General features: G+C 42.4%; 3 protein-coding genes across 4 annotated transcripts; 2 read left to right on the forward strand and 1 right to left on the reverse strand.

The window, feature by feature from the left end:
* Window positions 1-1,339: 1,339 nt before the first annotated feature.
* LOC124050117 (ubinuclein-1-like) lies at window positions 1,340-7,697 on the forward strand. Its single transcript, XM_046372279.1, has 14 exons — window positions 1,340-1,625; window positions 2,249-2,347; window positions 2,523-2,621; window positions 2,787-2,921; window positions 3,134-3,225; window positions 3,410-3,986; window positions 4,086-4,156; window positions 4,521-4,650; window positions 4,745-4,860; window positions 5,282-5,404; window positions 5,583-5,726; window positions 5,825-5,875; window positions 6,038-6,649; window positions 7,445-7,697. The coding sequence occupies exons 1-13, from the start codon at window positions 1,398-1,400 to the stop codon at window positions 6,621-6,623; spliced, it is 2,451 nt and encodes an 816-aa protein (XP_046228235.1). The 5' UTR covers window positions 1,340-1,397; the 3' UTR covers window positions 6,624-6,649; window positions 7,445-7,697.
* A 534-nt stretch (window positions 7,698-8,231) lies between these two features.
* LOC124050294 (intercellular adhesion molecule 3-like) lies at window positions 8,232-13,600 on the reverse strand. Its single transcript, XM_046372669.1, has 7 exons — window positions 13,344-13,600; window positions 11,483-11,693; window positions 11,222-11,297; window positions 10,584-10,722; window positions 10,146-10,496; window positions 9,692-9,922; window positions 8,232-8,804 (listed from the first exon to the last, which is right to left on the reverse strand). The coding sequence occupies exons 1-7, from the start codon at window positions 13,396-13,398 to the stop codon at window positions 8,734-8,736; spliced, it is 1,134 nt and encodes a 377-aa protein (XP_046228625.1). The 5' UTR covers window positions 13,399-13,600; the 3' UTR covers window positions 8,232-8,733.
* A 2,116-nt stretch (window positions 13,601-15,716) lies between these two features.
* On the forward strand, window positions 15,717-18,724 carry si:ch211-114l13.9 (uncharacterized protein LOC796649 homolog). 2 transcript variants are annotated; one of them, XM_046372853.1, is made up of 3 exons: window positions 15,717-15,842; window positions 16,661-16,934; window positions 17,435-18,724. In XM_046372853.1, the coding sequence occupies exons 2-3, from the start codon at window positions 16,670-16,672 to the stop codon at window positions 17,593-17,595; spliced, it is 426 nt and encodes a 141-aa protein (XP_046228809.1). In that variant the 5' UTR covers window positions 15,717-15,842; window positions 16,661-16,669; the 3' UTR covers window positions 17,596-18,724. The 2 variants fall into 2 exon arrangements, with proteins under 2 accessions (XP_046228809.1, XP_046228807.1); XM_046372851.1 differs by having other exon boundaries at window positions 15,718-15,842; window positions 17,432-18,724.
* Window positions 18,725-19,059: the final 335 nt, after the last annotated feature.

Raw genomic sequence — 19,059 nt, forward strand, 5'->3', positions numbered from 1 at the left:
TGTGTTAAGGTTCAGTTGTATCTGTTTAAAGAAATATGTTGGCCAAGCATTTCAGCATCTGGACCAATGCTAATATGTAAAGTAAAGATAGGCTGCTATATTAATATTTTGCTTGCAGTAGTCTCTCAACATTAACTGGCTGAAAATGTCTCATCATGTGGAATTAAATCGGTAATAAAGTTTTCTGATGTTATACAGTATGTCTGCATCGAAGCCTACCGAGGATATACTGTATGTGTTTGATGGAGAGTTCAGTGTGAATTCACGGTAAGCTGCGTCTAGGCCCTGCTCGGCGGTGTGGACCTCCAGCGCCCCCGTGTGGTGAACAAGGCACAGTGCTGGACAGTACACACCCAACACATTTCAACTTTCTGTTATTATGCACAGATAACTAGAAAATAACGACTCAACCCAGTCACAAGAACTACTACCTGCCCTGAAGCTGTGTATGCGTCAGTTCGCCTGTAATGCATCACCTGCGCACAATACTTCTAAACAAAATAACAAAAGTAGACCGAAAGGTGCAGTGTGTGGCATATGGGATGCTTTACAGAAAGAAATTTGGTCTGGTATTCACTTCACCTGTCAGTGATGTTAATGTTGTGACTGATCGGTGTATACCCGCGGTCAACGGTCCGTACTTGTACAGGCATGTTTCTACTGTAGCCCAGAATGGACAAATCAGATACTGATGGAAGAGAGAGGGTCTTTCCAGTTTTAAGGAAGGGAGGCTATGAGGGGTGTACAGTTGGTCGCAACCCGCTACCCTCCTGCTGGATGCCACTAGATCCTGCACACTGAACTTCTAAGAATAAATTATTTTGCATAAAGCACTTCGAACACCTTTGTTTAATCTGTACAGTAACTAAGACTGAAATAACAAAAAAAATCACCAATTTAGAGAGTTAGCTAAATGTGCCATGCTAGCCAGGAACTGCATGAGGCAATTAAAAAGTCCGACACATAACCTCCCTCAAAATGTTGAGTAATTTCAGCTGAGTTTTACAGCAGTAATTAACATTTTAACTGTTTGCCGGTTTCCAGTCTGAGCCCGAAGCTAACGTTAGCCAGTGAGCTAAGCTAACCGCCAGCGGTTAACTCAACCATCCGCCAGAGAGAGAACTATTTCCCAAAATTATTACTTAGTTAAATTACTAATATTTTTGTTCGTCCTTATCAAGTAGGATGGATAAAGAGTTTATATAAGTAATTTAACAATGGCCTAAACGGGTGTTCTGTTAACAGAAGGAAAATGGTACTGGCGTTCGCATGGGGGCGGCAACACAGGTGGGCACAATGCAGGCGCACCACCTTTTTCTACTTTACGTTAATTAGGCTTAGACACTTCATGCATCGCCCCGGAGAAGCCACAGAGTCGGTTTTTGTTATGAATCCGGATGGCTGAGTCTCGGAGAATTCAGTTTACCACTTTGTCCAGTGATGTACCTTCATCCTTTGACAAGCCGGCCGCGGTCCGAAAGTCTCCGCCCGATGTTGTGCAGGTGAAAGAAACCCGTCCGGACCAACCCGCCGACCCCGACACAGTCCGACTGGTGCTGACATTATTTGAGCCTGATGACCGCAGTTTTCCAGAGTTCAGCTACGGCCAACTTGTTGACAACAAGGTGGGACTTTAATCCTCTGACTTCTGCTGAGAAGTTAGCTGCTGTACAGGACTTTGAAAACGAACAAAAAACAATCAACACGTCCTACACGTGTTTACGTGTTTGAAGTGGTCATGGCTGAACCTAACTTGCTTTCTTTCTTATTTATATAACATCAATACCATGTTTGATCATAGTTTAAAAGGTAATACTTTAATTGGGGCATTTTAAACAAATTTTGTTTATTATATGACTTTTCGATAAGCCGCGTGATTCCTACTATGACCGTGTAGGAATAAGTTAACATTATCTTTTTATTTATTTATTTAAATTTTTGTGTGATAGTTTTTTTCATATCACCTGGATTGTCATTGTACAATTTTACAATTAACTTATGTATCAGAAAACAGCCAAACGGTTTGCTTTCTCTCCACTCACTGAACAGTATCTGGGCCTTTTCTGTGAAGAGTTTATTTCCACCAGTTGCCTTTTTGCTCCAAATATATGCAATCCTGACAACTGAAGGGTCATGGATGAGAAAGTGAAACTCACGAACATCTTAAAAGTTGGCTAAAAATGAGCTGAATGTGTGACTAAAAGACACTAACTGTTTTACGGACAGGAAACTTTACATTTTCTTTTAGATCCACCACGCAAACGGCGAAGTCCCACTGAGCAGATTTGAGGAAGATGAGGTTGAGGATGAGGTTTTGGCTATTGCAAAGAAGCTGGAGGAAAAATATGTAAGTACCTCTGCAATCCTGAATTACTGGTAAATAAAATAGACTTTTGCCAGGGACCCTTTAGTTAAATAAAAACAAGCATCCCCCACTGTTTTAAAATTGTAAAATTAACTTGAATTTAATTTTAGTATGAATTTACCAGCAAGATATTGTAGTTGGTATGATCTCGCTGCAGGGTGGCAAACCTAAGAAAAAGAAGGACCGCATTCAGGATCTGATTGATATCGGTTATGGTTACGATGACGAGGATTCGTTCATCGACAACTCTGAGGCTGTAAGTCCATGTTAAGTCACACGTTTGAATCTCATCAGAATTGTTGTCAGTTAATATTTCAGTATATTTTGTTTGAGCAAAGATGCAGTTTTTTAAAATATTTTGGTATTTTTCTAATTCTAATTTGATTGAAGTGGTGATCTTGTTCCTGGCTGGTTTCTGTAGTATGATGAATTTGTGCCAGCCTCCATCACAACCAAACTGGGTGGGTTCTATGTAAACTCGGGCGTCCTGCAGTTCCGTCAGGCCTCTGACACGGAGGATCTCGCGACGGAGGAGAAAACGCCTGAGGCCTCAAAAGTAAGTAGAGCATCTAAGAAGAATGCAAAGAATTGTCATGGATGTTTGGTCTCGGGGAACCGATTTCAGTTGAAGACAACTTCTTTTTTTTTCCAGTGTCAGTTGGTGAGAGCCAGAACTGGTCCAGTATTTTGTAGCTCTAAAAACCTCTTTAATTATGATTATATTTGCAAACCGTCTCTGATAAAACGTAACACTCTGAAACATTTTAGAAACGTAAACTCAGTCTCGGACAGAGTAAGCCAAAGAAGAAGTCGTGCAGAGAAGACGGAGAGCTGAAACACAGAGACGATCTTAAGTCGAGGTGAGGCTGATCAACGCAGTGTTGCATCTTATTTAACTTAATGATTTCAATCATTTGTTCGGCTTTCTGTCTGTTTCTGTAGCTGTTGAGAGAGAAAAACAAAAAAGTCTGTGTATGTGTACACATACCCAAGAAAGATGATTCTGAAATATTCTCTCGTAAGTGTAATGTGTTTATCATGTAGCATTTTGCCTGAACTCGGACCAGCTGATGAGCTGATGAAGAAGAAAAAGAAGAAGAAAGCTGCTGGCACATTAAGCGTCACCAGCATGCTGAAAAAGTTTCAAAGAGAGAAGGAAAAGGAGCGACAGAAAGTGGAGAAAGCAAACCAGACGGCAGCAGCAATCACGGGGGCATCCAAAATCCCTCTGTGCCCTGCAGATGCAGCCGGCGGGGGCGGCTCAGGAGTGGCTGACCCTCTCCTCACTTTGATTGGATCAACCAATGATTACGCTCTCATCCAAGCGGCCAGCACAGTGGATTTTGATATTGATTTGGACTGTTTGTTAGATGCCAGTGAAGGGACTTTGTCACCAAAATTGCTTCCTGAACCCGCTGGAGAGACGCAGCGTTTCGTACCCGAAACGGACGACCACACTCAAGCCCAGACTGCAAATCCAAACGCCAGCTCACAGCTGAAGCCTCATTCAGAACAAATCCAGGTCCTGTCACAAGGCGGTTCTACATCACCTCAGCACTTTGTGCCACTACCAGAGGGACTTCCCTCAGGACTGGAGGACAGCATTCGAAAACTCATGGCGGTAAGGTTACACTTTGTTAGTGTGTTTGATTGATTGAAGTTGTCTCTGTGTGGACGTGTGGACAGATTGAGTGCACAGATGACTTTATTAATCTTTCAGGCTGCCAAGACCTCAGAGGGGGAGTCAAAACTCAAGTTCTTCACTCCAGAAATCAACTCAATCCTGCTAGAGTGAGTTACCCAGCGACAGTCAAAGCTTCTGAACACCTGCAGATGATTTGTGCTGCCTGGTGTATGTGTTTTTACAGACTAATGCAGATTTCCCACAATCTGTAGAGTGAGTTGTGGCAAATGGAGTACACGCAGGCTACAGTACGGTTCCTTTTAATATGATAACAGTATAAAATACTTCACCATTCATCAAACTGCCACGCAAACATACTGGCATTGAATAGGTAAAACTACCAGTTCTGTGATTACCGGAAACCTTTTCGAGCCGCTTGTCGCACACAAATGCAACCATACCCGCTGTATTATTTGTCTTCAGATCATGAAGCATAATGCATAATCCAGCCCTCGCTGTGTGTTTGTCCAGTATTGAGCTGCAGTGTCGGGAACAAGGAGCCCAGCTGCGCTCCAAGGTGTACACACACCTGTCGTCTTTCCTGCCGTGCAGCAGAGATACACTCCTCAAACGTGTGAAGAAACTGTTGCTCGCACACATGGTGAGCGTGTTTTTAATGTTGATGACAGGTTGTGGGGGTTGTTCAGGTTTTATATGTGCATGTGACTTGCTTCTCGATTTTTGCCACTGACAAGGAGGAAGCCCCTGACGTGGAGGATCCCATGCGCAAGCTTAAGGAGGCCATTGGCAAAGCCATGCCTGAGCAGATCGCACGCTTCCATGACAAGTGCCAAATGGTCAAGACTTCACAGTAAGTTCACCAGCAGCATGTTTACGGGTAATGAGTTTGGATGCTCTTTTTTTATTTACTGATTGTAACTCTAAAAGGGTGTTTTTCATACTTGCTTCTGTAACCCGGAGGATTAGTTAAACTCCACCTTTAGGTTCTGATCCTGAAGTAAGGGTTTTTGTCAGAGGAAAGTTTCATAATTAAAATCTAAGACTTATTACCTTATTCATGCAGTGTCAGTGAAAGCATCAAGTAGTTATTTTCATGTTTGCCTCACACCATACAAGAGAGAAAAATATAAACAAACATCTCTTTACAGCGAAGATGTGTGTGTGTATACATAAATAGATGCAGTACTTGTATCCCTCTTTCTGAGTATGGTTTTGGTTTCACTGGAAATGGATTTCTCTCTCCCACCTTGAACTGGTTTTGTTAATGTCAGACCAACAGAGGAGGATAAAGAAGGAAAACACAAGGTGAACGCTGGCCCAGAGACCAGTGTGGAGGAGAAAGGCGGGAAGAGAGGAGGTCCTAAAAAGTTGTTCAGATGGAATGAAGAGATCAGGTCAGACATTTAAAAATAAAAAAAATCATTAGATTATTAGAAATCTCATATTTCACTGTCACCCTTTGAAAGAATCAGGCCTTTGCGGTCTGTGAAAACCGGGATGATGTTTTCACTTTGTATAATGTGTGCACAGTTTTTACTTTGTGTAAACATGATCGTGTTTTTCCTTCTGCAGGGAATGTTTGTGTCAGGTGATAAAGGTGAAAATGGAGAAGTATGAAAAAGGGAGGAAAGGGAGCCAGGAGCTGGAGGAGTACCTGAAGACTTTGTTAGACAATGAAGTCAAACCGCTTTGGCCAAAAGGGTGGATGCAGTCTCGGTATGTGACATCACAGCATCAGTTTTCACTCTTAGAAAAGTACTTCTTTAGTTGGTTGTGCATGCGTACACGCCCTGTCTCAACATGTCCTGTTTCAGGGTGCTGATGCGGGAGAGCAGGAACATTTTAAGCTTGTTCACGTCATTCTCGTGAGTACAACAATGAGCCGAGCTCCACAAACAGACGTTTGTGTCTCTTTGCATTAGCATAGATTTCAAGATGCGAAAGCTACACCAGATGTTATGAAAAGCCAGATATTTTATTTTTTTGTTTGTTTTTTAACTTGCATGATCTTTCACATGTACACTCAGTGTAAAGAAGGGCAGGCCTGAGAAGAAACCGCCATCTATAAGTGGTCCTCCTGCAACATCCGATGACTGTAGCACTCTCCAGGGATCTCCACCAGAGAAAGGATCTCCCTCTGAAGCGGACAGTGTCTTCATGGAGGTGTCAGGCATCTCCAATTCTGTGTCACTCGGTGCTGTGAAGAAGGAAGTCACTGCCTTGAAAAAGGAGGAAGGTAAAACCGGAGGAAGGGTGGCCTTGGGTGCTGGTGCCTCCACACCTGCAGGCTCAGACAAGCCTCAGGCCAGCCTCACACCTGAGTCGACTCATTTGCTTCCGAATATCCTTGCTGATGAAGCGCTGCCTCGGGAGGGACCTTTCTCCATCTCGCATGAGCTCCTAGCAGCAGCTGTTGCAAAATACAAACATTCAGTTCAGCACTGGAGCTTTGTGGCCGACACAGAAAGTCCTCCTCTTCCCCCTCCGCCGCCTCAGTCCAGTCCAGTCGGTTTCCCAGTGAGCGGGTTGCATCAGGTTGTTTTGCCGCAGCTGCTGCAGATTGGAGACTTTGCCAGGCACATTTCTGATGATGCCGACATTACTATACAATGACAACTCCCAGTGCAGATTTACACAAGGTAAGTTTGATTCATTTATTTTCAAATATTTCCATTTATTTGAAGGACTAACTTATGTATCGTAAAATATGGCCAAAATGTGAAGGTTGTGACAAAAATAGGGAGTAGCATGTCACCAGAGTAACTGCCAACTGCTGCTCACTGTACCCTCACCTGTAGTTTATCTGCAGCTACAGCTGCCGTTAGCTCTGTTAGCCCTGGAGCCAGTGGCCCTATAGCTGGCTGAGTTAGCCTGAACGGCGACCTCAAATCACAGGAGGAGTTACTGAGCAACAGGGCTCAGTTGCCTGTTAAGATTGGGAACAGACAACGGCCTCCTTTGGCGACCAGTAAATATCTCTGCAACTCAAAACACAGACGTCTTTGACGTAGCGGCGACAGTGTTGTTTCGTCCCATTCGGTTGAAAATGTTTCTGGACAATTCTGGACATATATTACAATTACACCTTCAAGCACAAGTATTCAGGGATTTAGTATTGCGCTCTTATTGATTTAAGAAATGAGTCTATCATAACATCATATCCTGATCAAGCAAAAGCATTCATTTTCCATAATGTAACAAAGGGAATCTTTTCTTCCCCATCCCTGCCCATTAACGTCTTTCAAACTTGGTGACACCTGAGCAAAGTTCATCTGCTAATAAAGACCAGGAGATGTGTGACTGGTCAGTGAATCCTGAATTAACCTTGTAGATTCGAATAATTGACTTCATAGCCAGTAACACAACTGTATGATGGTCAGTGGCTAAATGTCTTTAATGTTTCTGTTTGTTTGTTTTTTTGTTGTTTTCTTTAGATGGAAGCAGTTTGCTTGGAGACGCACTGATGGGGTTTTTGAACACTGGAGAAATGAGCAACACTCAATAAGCTAATGTTAATATGAGCAGAGACGTGAACTGACTTCACGCCTGACAAAAACCTTACGAGAAACGTCTTCTGCTACTCAAAGATTCGCCCGATTATGATAACCCGTTAACTGACTTGTATTTGAAAGGCTTTGTTTGAAATGTAAATGGTTTACTTTGAATTAATAAATAATAGAGAGCTTACGTGTTGTAGCCTTTTTTATAGTTTTTAGTCTAATTCTCTTGCTATGAGGCGTGGCTCATGGTGAAAAATCTTAGCTGTAAGTTTTAGTTTTCATTTTTAAAGTTATGTGCGATCAGAGTGGCTCGGTTCCATTTGCAGTCAAAACATTTTAGTTAACAAGTTATCAAGTTATCATCGCGTTAATTAACGCCAACAGTCACTCTGTCGCGCGTTAATGCAGTTTTTTTTTTTTTTGGTAAGCAAATGAGTAATGGACTTCAAAAATAATCATTCTAATAATAAAAAAAACTGCGTTAATATGCAACAAAACGATTGTCAGCGCCAACCAACCAAAGCGTTAACACGATAATAATGCACAGCCCCAATCTAAAGACATTGTGCTGAACGTGTTTTGGTATGAACTACGACCTGCAGAACTGAGATTTCAGGCACACTTTTTAAACAGAATACCAGTTTCAACATATGTTTTTTTTTTTTTTTTTTTTGTTATTGTTTTTAGAATCAAATTGTCAATTGCTGACCTGCAAGTAGATTAATTGTGGCTGTGTTTTTATTTGTACAAGTTCAAGTCTTAAAGCAATAACATCCTGCTATTGGACATCATAATTCAGCATTTTATTGTACAGCAGACAAAGTGTAGATGTCACACTTGTATTTTCTGTAGTGTGGACTTACACGGGAAAGACGTAACATGTTGTGGAAAAAGGTCCAGATTGTTCATAAACTGAGATTATTATGTTGTACAAAACTAGAATGTGACTTTCTTCTGGAGCAGCTGTCAGTCTGGACAATGTGAGATTTACCTTGTGTGGAAGATTACATAGAAACTTCAGTTTATTAACATAAGAAAATGTACCTGAGCATAAGTTCTCCGAAAGAGAACATTCATCTGCAGTGTTGAAAACAAAGATGCACAAAAAGACCATTTTAACAAATGGCAACAAAGCCAGGGACTCATCCTTGATGAACATTTCTCAGCAGGAGCAGTTCATCCACACAGCATGGAAAGCTCATATTGGGTTCCTCCTGGAGGTTTTACAGCCAATTGATCACCTGAAGAAGCCCGACAGCCAACAGGACGTCTGCATTGTAGCTGTTTGCAGGTCCTGGAAAGAGGAAGAGAAATTCATTCCAGCAATAGACTTTAACTGTTTGCTTCAGTTTTAATTTCATCGTGTAAGGTCTTATAACAAGAAAAAGACGTTTCTCAGGCAGAAAGAGAAAGTTTAAAGGAGCAATTCACCCCAAAGTTAAAAGCCACAATACTTTTTTTCTGAAGAAAGAAAACTGCTCACATTACGCTCTGTATTTTCTTGAATAACCGCGTCATGATTTCTGGAAAGAGACATTGCTGTTGATTTTTTCATGTTCTTTTTTTTGTTTGGTTGGTTTTTGGCATTTTGAGCACCACAATCAAAGTGTCATCTAGTTTTATTACATTCAAGAGAAGGCAGACACCTGTACAGCTGATATCTCTATGTGAGAAGTATTCACATCTTTTACTTAACTAAAAGTGGAAGGATCATTGTCTAAAAATACACTGTTAGAAGTAAAAGTACATTTTACATAACTTTATGTATTAAAAGTGAAAGTACTTACTATTATGCAGAATAGTTCCTTTCACGGTGTTATGGGAATGCATGTAATGCATTTTCATATTGTTGATCAGTAATCGATCCAATTTTAGATGCTCTGTCGATGTCTAGTGAGAAGTTTAGTAAAATAATTTGGCATCGCACCGTACAAGCATATCATGAAACACAGTGGAGTAGAAGTATGGTGTAGCATAAAATGGAAACGGCAAGTAAAGTACAAACATGTCCGAGTCGTACGTGAGTACAGTACTTGACTAAATGTACTTTCCAAAAACATGTACTTTTGATTTTGGGGTGAACTTTCCCTTTAAACTTTTGTACTTAGAAGTCATTGATTTTAAAAGGAAAGATGTTGCAACAACACTCATTTTCTAATAATGCCAATTACTTAAACCTACCACTGCCTTCAAGGACCTCAACCTCCACCGTGAAGTTTCTCTGTTCAAGAAATCCTTTCACCAGCACTGTGTATTTCCCAGCATGCTTTCTGCTCGAGCTAGTGGGCGGGGTCACCACCTGCCCGTCTCTGAACCAGGTGACCGATGGCGGAGGGTTTCCTCTCACCTCACAGCTGAGGCTCTCGCCCTCCCTCACCTGCAGTTTTGTTGGACAGACGAGCTGTGGCCCAACTGAGAGAAAAGAGAAGTCGTGTTTTACATCAGGAAATGGGTGGGAGGAAGTGGATTATCCAAAAGAGGAATGAGATTAAAATGTAAACAAACCCAAAAAGAGGCAAGAAAAGAGGAAGTTTTATTTCCAAACTCCTGCCTTGGAGGTCGAAAATAAAAAATCCTACAGCAAAAATTATGCAGTCGAAACCCGTAGAAACAAATGCTAACAGGTTTCACTCACAGAGCACTGTGGCAGTGAATTTTTGAGACTTCACCACTGGAGGATGCTGAGGTCCTTCAGGTCCCAGTTCCAGCTTGGCTTCACACCAGTACTGGACTCCGTCATCATCTTTAGTTGGGGTGATGTTTAAAGTAAAGAATTCAGTGAATGGATTCTCTGTGTTGTTGTTGTTGTTGTTGCTGCTGCTGCTGGACTGCAGTTGACTCAGTGCTGTTTGTCCTCTGTAGAAGGTCACAACGAGGTTTTCAACAGGAGCAACATCATGGACTGTGCACCGCAGAGAGTACTGGTGCCCCTCATACAGCGACCCGGTGTGATTAACAAGGCTGATGGTCACCTTATCAGGAGGCTCTGTGAAGATAAACAGATAAACCACACGTTAAAGGATCAATGTTTGTTTGTTTTTTTTTTCCCCAGAAGATGAAATTATGAACTCACTGTAGACTTTTAGAGGAAGTTTGAGGTGACACTGTCCTCCCTGGTCAGATAGTGCATAACACATAGGCTCGATGTTCCACGTAGTTATGTTGTCCACTTTCCAAACAAGAAAATGATCCATGGTGGGTTCAGGAGGTGCCTGGAGTTATGAAATCACACAATCGCATAACAAGAACAGTTCTGGTTACATGGTGACTACAATAGAGTGTTACTATCTGGGTGGTACTAGTTTATCAGGCACACCTGTACAGTGTACTCCAATACAGCAGCCCTGCAAACAATCCTGTCTTCATACAGGAAATGCAACAAAAATGGCCTTAGGAATGCGACTGGGCTCGTTATGTCTGCGTCTATATGTGCTTAGCGGATGTTCACAGTATCTGGCCGTCTCTGGTGGCGTCCCGGAGGAGACTGCAAAACCTAAAGTCCACCACTGGGAGAAACGACCTGCCTGATCTGAACTTGAATGGTGCTCATTTACTGGACTTATGAACTGTTGACAACAGACAAGGTCCTTCATAAGTGTACAAGAGGACTTTAAGCTGAAGACATAGGATCGGCTTCATCAGTGTATCATTAGATCTGCAGTCAAACGTCTTGGACACAAATCGTGTATTACAGAGCGTTGATTCCCCTACCAGTGAGACTTCCCAACCAAGGAGAGAAAAGCCCATCTTCTGTACAGAGCAGTTTGCTGTGACTGGATCTCCGAACCTGCGACAGGAGAGTTTACACACAATTAGTTGTCACCAGTTTACACGGAAACGGAGTAAACACGCTTCCCAAACGGGTATGTGGTAACACAACGAAGAAGAAAAGGGAAGGGAGATGCATTCAAAGCAGCTGCTCATCCCGGTTCTTTCTGTGTTTGATTGACTTCTAACGCCTGACCGACGTACCTGACCACCAGGGCGGAGGGCGACATCGTCAGAGGGCAGCGGTCTTTCAGCGTTAACTCTCCAGAGTTGCTGTCGGGGGGAGGGATGCGGTGTGCGATACTGAGGGCAGGAGAAGGCAGAAATGGGAGGATTGTTGGAGAGCGAGAGGGAGGGGATATTTGTGATGGAAGCAATGGGGCAGGTGTGTAAACGGGAACGGGGGATGGGATAGCTGGAGTCACAGGAGTGTCAGAGAGTGAGAGAGAGGAAGAAAGACACAGCAAGTCACTTGAATATATAAACGTGGACATAAATACATCTTAAAGATCCTTTCACAGGATCACAGTGAGTAAGGCCCACTACAAGTAGATTTCTAAAGAATACATAATATTATACAATAAAACATTTTAGTCTTCTCAACACTGAATGCAGAATAGAACCTAAAATGCAAAATTGAATGTGATGCCCCATTGGAGCTGAGCTGAATTAGATCCAGTAATAAGAGTAAAGAAACTCCCGTCTCTCCCCATTTGTTTACATTTGCACTGTAAGCTGTGTGAACTTCTGAGTCATTTCCCCCCTGACTTTACATAAGCAAGGCGAGGGTCAACTGAATTTTGCCATCTCGTGAAATAATACTCTTTTCAGCTGATATGTTGTGAACCATTGTTTCATAGAGCAGCGAATACACCCAGTGTGTTCCTCTGAGGAAGGAAGGACACCCTGCCCAAGTCAAAAGAACTTGCTCCTCTTTTGTATGACCATTGTTCCACTGAATCGTGGGGTGGTTCTGCTGCCTGTCAGAGGAGCTCACTCCCAGTAGCTCACTGGTGTGTGTGTGTGTGTGTGTGTTGGCATCCCGGCTGTCAAAACGTGTAGCTAACGTTTCCCTCACGCCAGTCTGCAAAGTGAGCGTAGTTGCCAGGTCTTGTGTGTGCGTCTGTGTGTGTGTGTGTGTGTGTGTGTGGCAGCGGTCTGATGTCTAAAGCCAAATATTGTCAAAAATCAAAATGAAACCTTCATTACTGAATGACAGCTATTTTTCTGAATCAGCAGTAGTGCTAAAATCCTTACTACAGTGACATTATTAGTGTAAAAGCCATTGGTGCGAGTATTATAGTAATTTTTAATGCTGCAGCCATTTGAGCTGGTGCAACTTCTTATCTACTGCATTAGTGCTGGGGCTTTTAACCTGCTAACAAAACATTCAATTTTATGATGTGATATATTTTATTTTGCTTTATTTGATTATGCAAAGTAGCTAAAGCTGTCAGATAAATTGAGTATCTGTGAGACACTAGTGGATTTGAAGTTTAAGGAGGCATAAAAGGGAATTGCTCAAGTACAAGTACCTCAAAGTCATAACTACAGTAAATGTACTTGCTAGTTTTATCGTGTACTGATTAAATGCCCCTGCGGGGATGTGAGGGCATATTTCGAAACAAATCTGATCACAAGATGATTTCAGACAGATATTCTTATATTCTTTAATATCTAATTTTCTAAACTTTTTATTTATTTTTTAGTCACATTCTGCTGGCACCTTACAATCTACCTCTGCTTTATTTTGCAATACATTACACTGCTTACTGTTCTATATATACTTTTTTTATATTGCCTTGTATATATACTTTATATATGCCACTTTTTATTTTGCTATTTTTAACATTTTGTTTAGCTTGTTGTGTGTATTTCTGCTGCTGCACTGCAATTTCCCAGCCTGGGATCAATAAAGTACATCTATCTATCCATCTATCTAAACATCAAATCATGCCTGACTGACGTTCAGAATTTACTGACTGTTTCACAGGACCAGTCTGTGTCTGTTGCTCCGCCTCATAGTTCCTGCACGTAGCGTTCACTTAGCCGTCGTTTCACTCACCTGAGCCGAACAGGTTTAACAGCAGAAGCGTGACTCGCCATCCAGATGCACTCATCCTTCCTCAGCCTCCCTGACTCACAGCGCCGGCTGCTGATACGACGTCTCGCTCAAACTCCAGTCACTGACTGCGTGATGCAGGCGGTGGTACGGCCTGTGAGGCGTCTGAGGAAACGCAGGGTACACTTCAGGTTTTTATTGGAGTGTGTGTGTGTGTGTGTGTGTGTGTGTGTGTCTGAAGCTGATGATCGGGCGATTCCTTTGCTTTGGCCTCTGAAACCCACCATGGGCGTTCTCTGTTGGTATATCAAGAGAGGAAGGAAGGGAGGGTCAAGAATAATCCAGTGTAGTGCTGCAACACAGAGGGCAAGAACCACTGAGCTGTGTGTGTGTGTGTGTGTGTGTGTGTGTGTAGCAGCTCTAGAGCTTCTGACAGCTTCTTCCACCACATTGCTACAAACTGTGTGTATGTCCTTGCTGTCCAGTTAGAACACACATCGCTGTGTTTTTCCACTTCATGTATGTCCTTAAAGCTGCTATAATTAATATTTTTATTTGAACAATGGGAGAAAAAACAAAACAACTGTCTGAGTGATGGATGGCAGCAGCAGGGACTTTTTTTGGCCATTTTTCTCAGCACCGCACAGCACGTCAGCATTTTCAGGTTCTCATTGTACTGTTTCACTGCTTTGGTTAGTTTGAGCAACAGCAGGAGGCTTTTTCTACTGAAATGTTCTCAGAGACCCACAGTACAACAACAACCGCAATAACACAGTACAATAACAAACTGCAGACAAAGGATTCAAGGATTCAAGGATTCAAGGAGCTTTATTGTCATTTCACACACGTAAAACATGAGTGGAACGAAATTAGTTTCCTTGGTCCCAGTATAAGCCCAGTTTCCTAACAGAATAAATATAAATATAAACAATGCTATATAATATAAAAGCAGTGGAATATAAGTGAAAACAGTAGATGATATAAACACCAGTGTAAACAGTATAAACAGTAGTGCAAATGGCTGACAAACAAGTGACTGTATGGTTAAAATAAAGAGAGAGGCAAAAAGAGAGAGAATACAAACTCCATGTCTGCTGGACGTGTAGGTAGCTTTATGTGGTGATGTCAGTGTCGCGTTTACAGCCTGATCCTCCGAGTCCTGTGGGACTGGACTTCCTCGGACCTGTTCTGGCTCTGGGTACGACTTTGAATGACACGCTGAGGCATGTGGCCACACTTTTCGGACATGTCCTGGGTCACGTTGAAGAGCTGCAGCGACAGGCAGTAATGGATTCTCGTACGCATGAGACACACTGTCTGTTTCAAGTGATTTCACCCCTGAACCGAGCACCTGAACGACCCCGGGCTCAGTTCTGAGCATTGCTGAGTGAGAGGAAACCCAATGAGCCAGTGTTATTGGGATATCAGTGGTGCAGTGTAACGAAGTACATGTACTCATTTACTGCTCTCAAGTACGCACTTGTTGTGGTTTTGCTTTACTTAAGTATTCACGTTTCCCGCTGCTTTTGACTGTACACGTGAATGCAACAGTAATAATCTATAATCACATTGATCCATCTATTTTCTATCCCCGCTTTATCCCTGCAGGGATGGAGCCTGTCCCGGCTGACTACGGGCGAGAGGTGGGGTCCACCCTGGGCTGGTCACCAGCCAATCGCAGGGCAGACACACAAAGACAGACAACCACACATACACACACACACACACACACACTGAGGGGAGCAGTCAGTTAAGCTAATGTGCATGTTTCTGGGATTGTGGGAGGAAGCCGGAGAACCCGGAGAAAACCCACACAGGCACAGGGAGAACATGCAAACTCCACACAGAAGGGCCCAGACCGGGATTCGAACCTGGAACCCTCTGGCTATGAGGTGACGGTGCAAACCTCCTCACTTCTATTGTCTGAGTAGTAAGTATGCAGGCAGGCGTGACGTATGTCAGTCTATTTATTTATTTACTTAAATCATTTGTGTTGTGTGCAGAAAAGTTGTTCCATCATCATCTACATCCTTTTGTGTGTTTAGTTTTGGATCGTGTCTCTGTAATAAATATAATCTTGGACAGATCTGATAACACATGTAGCCTATAGAACTTCATATGAGGATACATTTATTTATTTACATATTTGTTATTTATTTGTTGTTGAAATGTGATCTCAGACTAGTGTCTCAGTCTTTCTTACCACCTTCAAAGAACTTCAATATTTAACCTTGTTTTTGTCGTAGCAGTTTCTTTATCACTCAGTGGTACAGTAGTACTAATCAGAAGTACAGTCTGTGTGATAAAGTACACCTGAAAGTATTCAGTGTTGGAGAGGGAATTCGGACTTACACTCCGGCTCTGATCTGGACGTCTCATTTTCATTTTTATTTCCGCAGCTGTAAGCAGGCAGAAGAGGATTTCCTGATAGACTGAAAGTTTCAGTTTGCGCCATTTGAGTGCCAACCACCGGAGTCTGGTCTGCAGGGGGCTTTTCACACGGTAGGATCTGTCCACTGAGATTACTGTGAACTGTGGCACAATAAAGGAAATCTTATGTTATCTTATGATTAACACCTGGGGGCCAACTGGAGTCGACTTAACTCCCGCAGTGTGTGAAGCCCGGCGGCGGCTGTCGACTCTGTGCCGTTAACGCAGGGCTGCCGGAGCGGATATTATGGCAGCGATAGACGACGAGTGTTTTTCAGTCTGGTTTGGTTTTTCCAGAGCAAAATCACGCGGTAAAATAAAAAATTAGATCGGGCAAGAGGACAGGTTGTTTGTGTGTAGTCCAGATCCAAGCGTGGGTACGTTCATGTTGAAAAGCATTTCCCGTAAACCCGTCATAATAAGGCGGCTTTTAAAACTGTCGTCAAAGGCTCTCGGTGGACTTTTCGGGATTTATAGATGACTTAGCTGCTAACTCTCTACGGGTGCAGGCTGTGGGACTGATAAACGAGACCAAATTGTGGCTTCAAAAGGTTGTGGAAGTTTATATCTCTTTGTATCTCTTTAAAGAGCTATTCCATTGAATAAGCCTCAACACATGTAATTCATTATAGGCTATCAGCTTGCATTATGGGAAATGTAGGATCCAGTGTTTTTGAACACTTACAACTGCAGACTTAAGGGCTTATTTGAAACTGATAAATTCATGTATGACTTCCTAACGTGTGCCACAGCCATTTCCCAGCAGGTCTAAGTGGTTGAACAGTTCAACCGGAACTGGTCTTCCTAGTGAAGTGAAGAGCTAAAGTTGCCGAATTGTTCCTTTAATACTGAAGGCTAATCTGCTACTTTCTCCTCCTCTGCCTGCTCAGTGAGAGGACATGTTGGTTAAGAAGCTTCTGTTAGACACTCTAGAAGACCTGGGCGGCGATGATTTCCGCACTTTTAAGTGGTACCTCTCAATGGACATCTTGGACGGCTGCAGGCCAATTCCCAAGTCACGTCTGGAGAACGCAAACCTGACAGAAACTGTGGACAAGATAACGGAGACCTACGAAGAAGAGCTGGCTGTGAAGATCACCGCTGAGATCCTGAGGAAGACGTACCAGAACAACGCTGCACAGAACCTGATGAGCAGATACGCAGGTGTAGTGGACATCACGAGCCAACCTAACCAGAATCCATTACTTCCCCGTTTGTTTTGTTTTGTTTTTTTTGTGACATGTGTCCATACTGGGGCGGCACGGTGGTGCAGTGGTTAGCACTGTCGCCTCATAGCAAGAGGGTTCCAGGTTCGAATCCCGGTCTGGGCCCTTCTGTGTGGAGTTTGCATGTTCTCCCTGTGCCTGCGTGGGTTTTCTCCGGGTACTCCGGCTTCCTCCCACAATACCAAAAACATGCACATTAGGTTAATTGGCTACTCTAAATTGCCCCTAGGTGTGAATGTGAGAGTGTGTGGTTGTTTGTCTTTGTGTGTTGGCCCTGCGACTGACTGGCGACCAGTCCAGGGTGTACCCCGCCTCTCGCCCGTAGTCAGCTGGGATAGGCTCCAGCTCCCCCGCGACCCTGATGGATAAGCGGTATAGAAAATGGATGGATGGATGTGTCCATACTGACTCTCTGCTTGTGTACCTTTTCCTCAGCAGAGGGAAACGCAGCTGCCTCCTCCTCCTCCTCCACCTCCACCTCCTCTGCTGTGGCACCTCCTGCTCCTGCTCCTCTGATGGCTCAGCAGGGAGGTGTGATCATCGCCCCGACGCTCACCAGTGGCACCACCGGATCGTGGAATATAACCATCACAAAATGAACACACAAACTGTAAGGGAACCAGCATTATATGTGTGTTGTTGAGATTTACTGTCAGGCAGCGGGTACAAACACATAGGAAACCTCTGCACATTGTAACACAACATGGGGAAGTCCAGATGTTCTGCTGTTAAGAACATCTGCAGTTTTTGTTGTTGTTGTTGTTGTTGTTGTTGTTGTTGTTGTTGTTGTTGTTGTTTTGTTTTGTTTTTCTTTTCTTCTCATGGCCTTGGAATAATAATACCATTTTGTGACACTTTATGATTTAACATTTATTTATAACACACGGTGATGTAGCTGTAAACGGACACATTTTTAAGAGTTTGTTAGTGTACAGTACAGAATATATTCTAAATTTTCCTGTCAAGACACCTTTTATATTATAGCAATTCAGGTTTAGTATATTATCATACAAGTTACAGATGGTGATAAAGACACATTAATTAGGGAGTGACTGATATGTTTTCTCAATATCAGTACTGATTATTAAAGATTAAGGATATTTGGAACCAGTATACATTGTAGTACTTAATACTTCCACTGCACTACAATTTTAATTAGTAGTTACTTTGCACTGCACTGCATGGTTATTTTCTGTAAGCGTAACAAAAAAAGAGTTACACTTAACGAATAGTGAAAAGGCAGCCAGATGAACTGAGACACAAAAGATTCACAGGCCCTCACATCAGCACTAGGATTATTTGTTTATTGTATGTGTATTATTAACATGATATCAGTATTTTTATTTTTTTTAAATGTCACGATTATCATCAGTAGTGGTGTATCGCAACGTCCGCACTGCATCATAGTGTGTTATAAAGCATCTATTCGCTAACGCTTTTGTGTACCTGAAATGGTAGCTAACTTTTGTACTGAATTATTGTGTGAAATTTTTTATAATGTTTCATGATCTTTTTTATAAAATCATGGAAAGCTTCATGTTTTTAAGTCTTGAAGAGCACCTCAAGTCTAATGCTGACCACCACTGATGACCACGATGATGTGACATCAGGTCTGGCAGGATATAAATTTTTCTTTTTATATCAAGTACCCTGAGTACCATTTGATACAATTTTTACATAAAATGTGTTTGAAGGTACTTTTGTTCTAAATAAACAACAACAAAACAAGCAGTGTGGCCTGTACTTTTTACTGCAGATGGGTAAATACCTGTGTACTCACTGTACTATTTACCGTACTCTCACAAAGTTTACCAGGAGATTTCGGAACATTGCGGAAAGTTATAATCTGTAAGAGAGAGAGTTAACACCATGAATCTAACTAGGATCATCAATACAAAAATGTGTTCAAATACGATGATTGTCCAGAGCAACCTGACGTTAAAGCTGTCATATTCTTTATGACCAAATCTTGTTCAGAAGTTACTAATAATAATAAATTACATCCATCCAGGATGTAATAATAAAAGCAGCTGGTTGTTTGCAAAAATATTTGAATGTTTGTC

The sequence above is a fragment of the Scatophagus argus genome, chromosome 2 (genome assembly GCF_020382885.2).
Source record: "Scatophagus argus isolate fScaArg1 chromosome 2, fScaArg1.pri, whole genome shotgun sequence".
NCBI lineage: Eukaryota > Metazoa > Chordata > Actinopteri > Scatophagidae > Scatophagus > Scatophagus argus.

Excerpts from the sequence above, each read along its gene's own strand:
- LOC124050117 (XM_046372279.1), top strand. The coding sequence starts at position 1,398 with ATGGCTGAGTCTCGGAGAATTCAGTTTACCACTTTGTCCAGTGATGTA. Across the intron at positions 2,348-2,522 it reads AGAAGCTGGAGGAAAAATAT|GGTGGCAAACCTAAGAAAAA; the intron begins GTAAGTACCTCT and ends ATCTCGCTGCAG. Across the intron at positions 5,727-5,824 it reads AAAGGGTGGATGCAGTCTCG|GGTGCTGATGCGGGAGAGCA; the intron begins GTATGTGACATC and ends GTCCTGTTTCAG.
- LOC124050294 (XM_046372669.1), bottom strand. The coding sequence starts at position 13,398 with ATGAGTGCATCTGGATGGCGAGTCACGCTTCTGCTGTTAAACCTGTTC. Across the intron at positions 10,497-10,583 it reads ACTTCCTCTAAAAGTCTACA|AGCCTCCTGATAAGGTGACC; the intron begins GTGAGTTCATAA and ends TTATCTTCACAG. Across the intron at positions 9,923-10,145 it reads ATTCACTGCCACAGTGCTCT|TTGGGCCACAGCTCGTCTGT; the intron begins GTGAGTGAAACC and ends CTTTTCTCTCAG.
- si:ch211-114l13.9 (XM_046372851.1), top strand. The coding sequence starts at position 16,670 with ATGTTGGTTAAGAAGCTTCTGTTAGACACTCTAGAAGACCTGGGCGGC. Across the intron at positions 16,935-17,431 it reads CCTGATGAGCAGATACGCAG|CAGAGGGAAACGCAGCTGCC; the intron begins GTGTAGTGGACA and ends CCTTTTCCTCAG.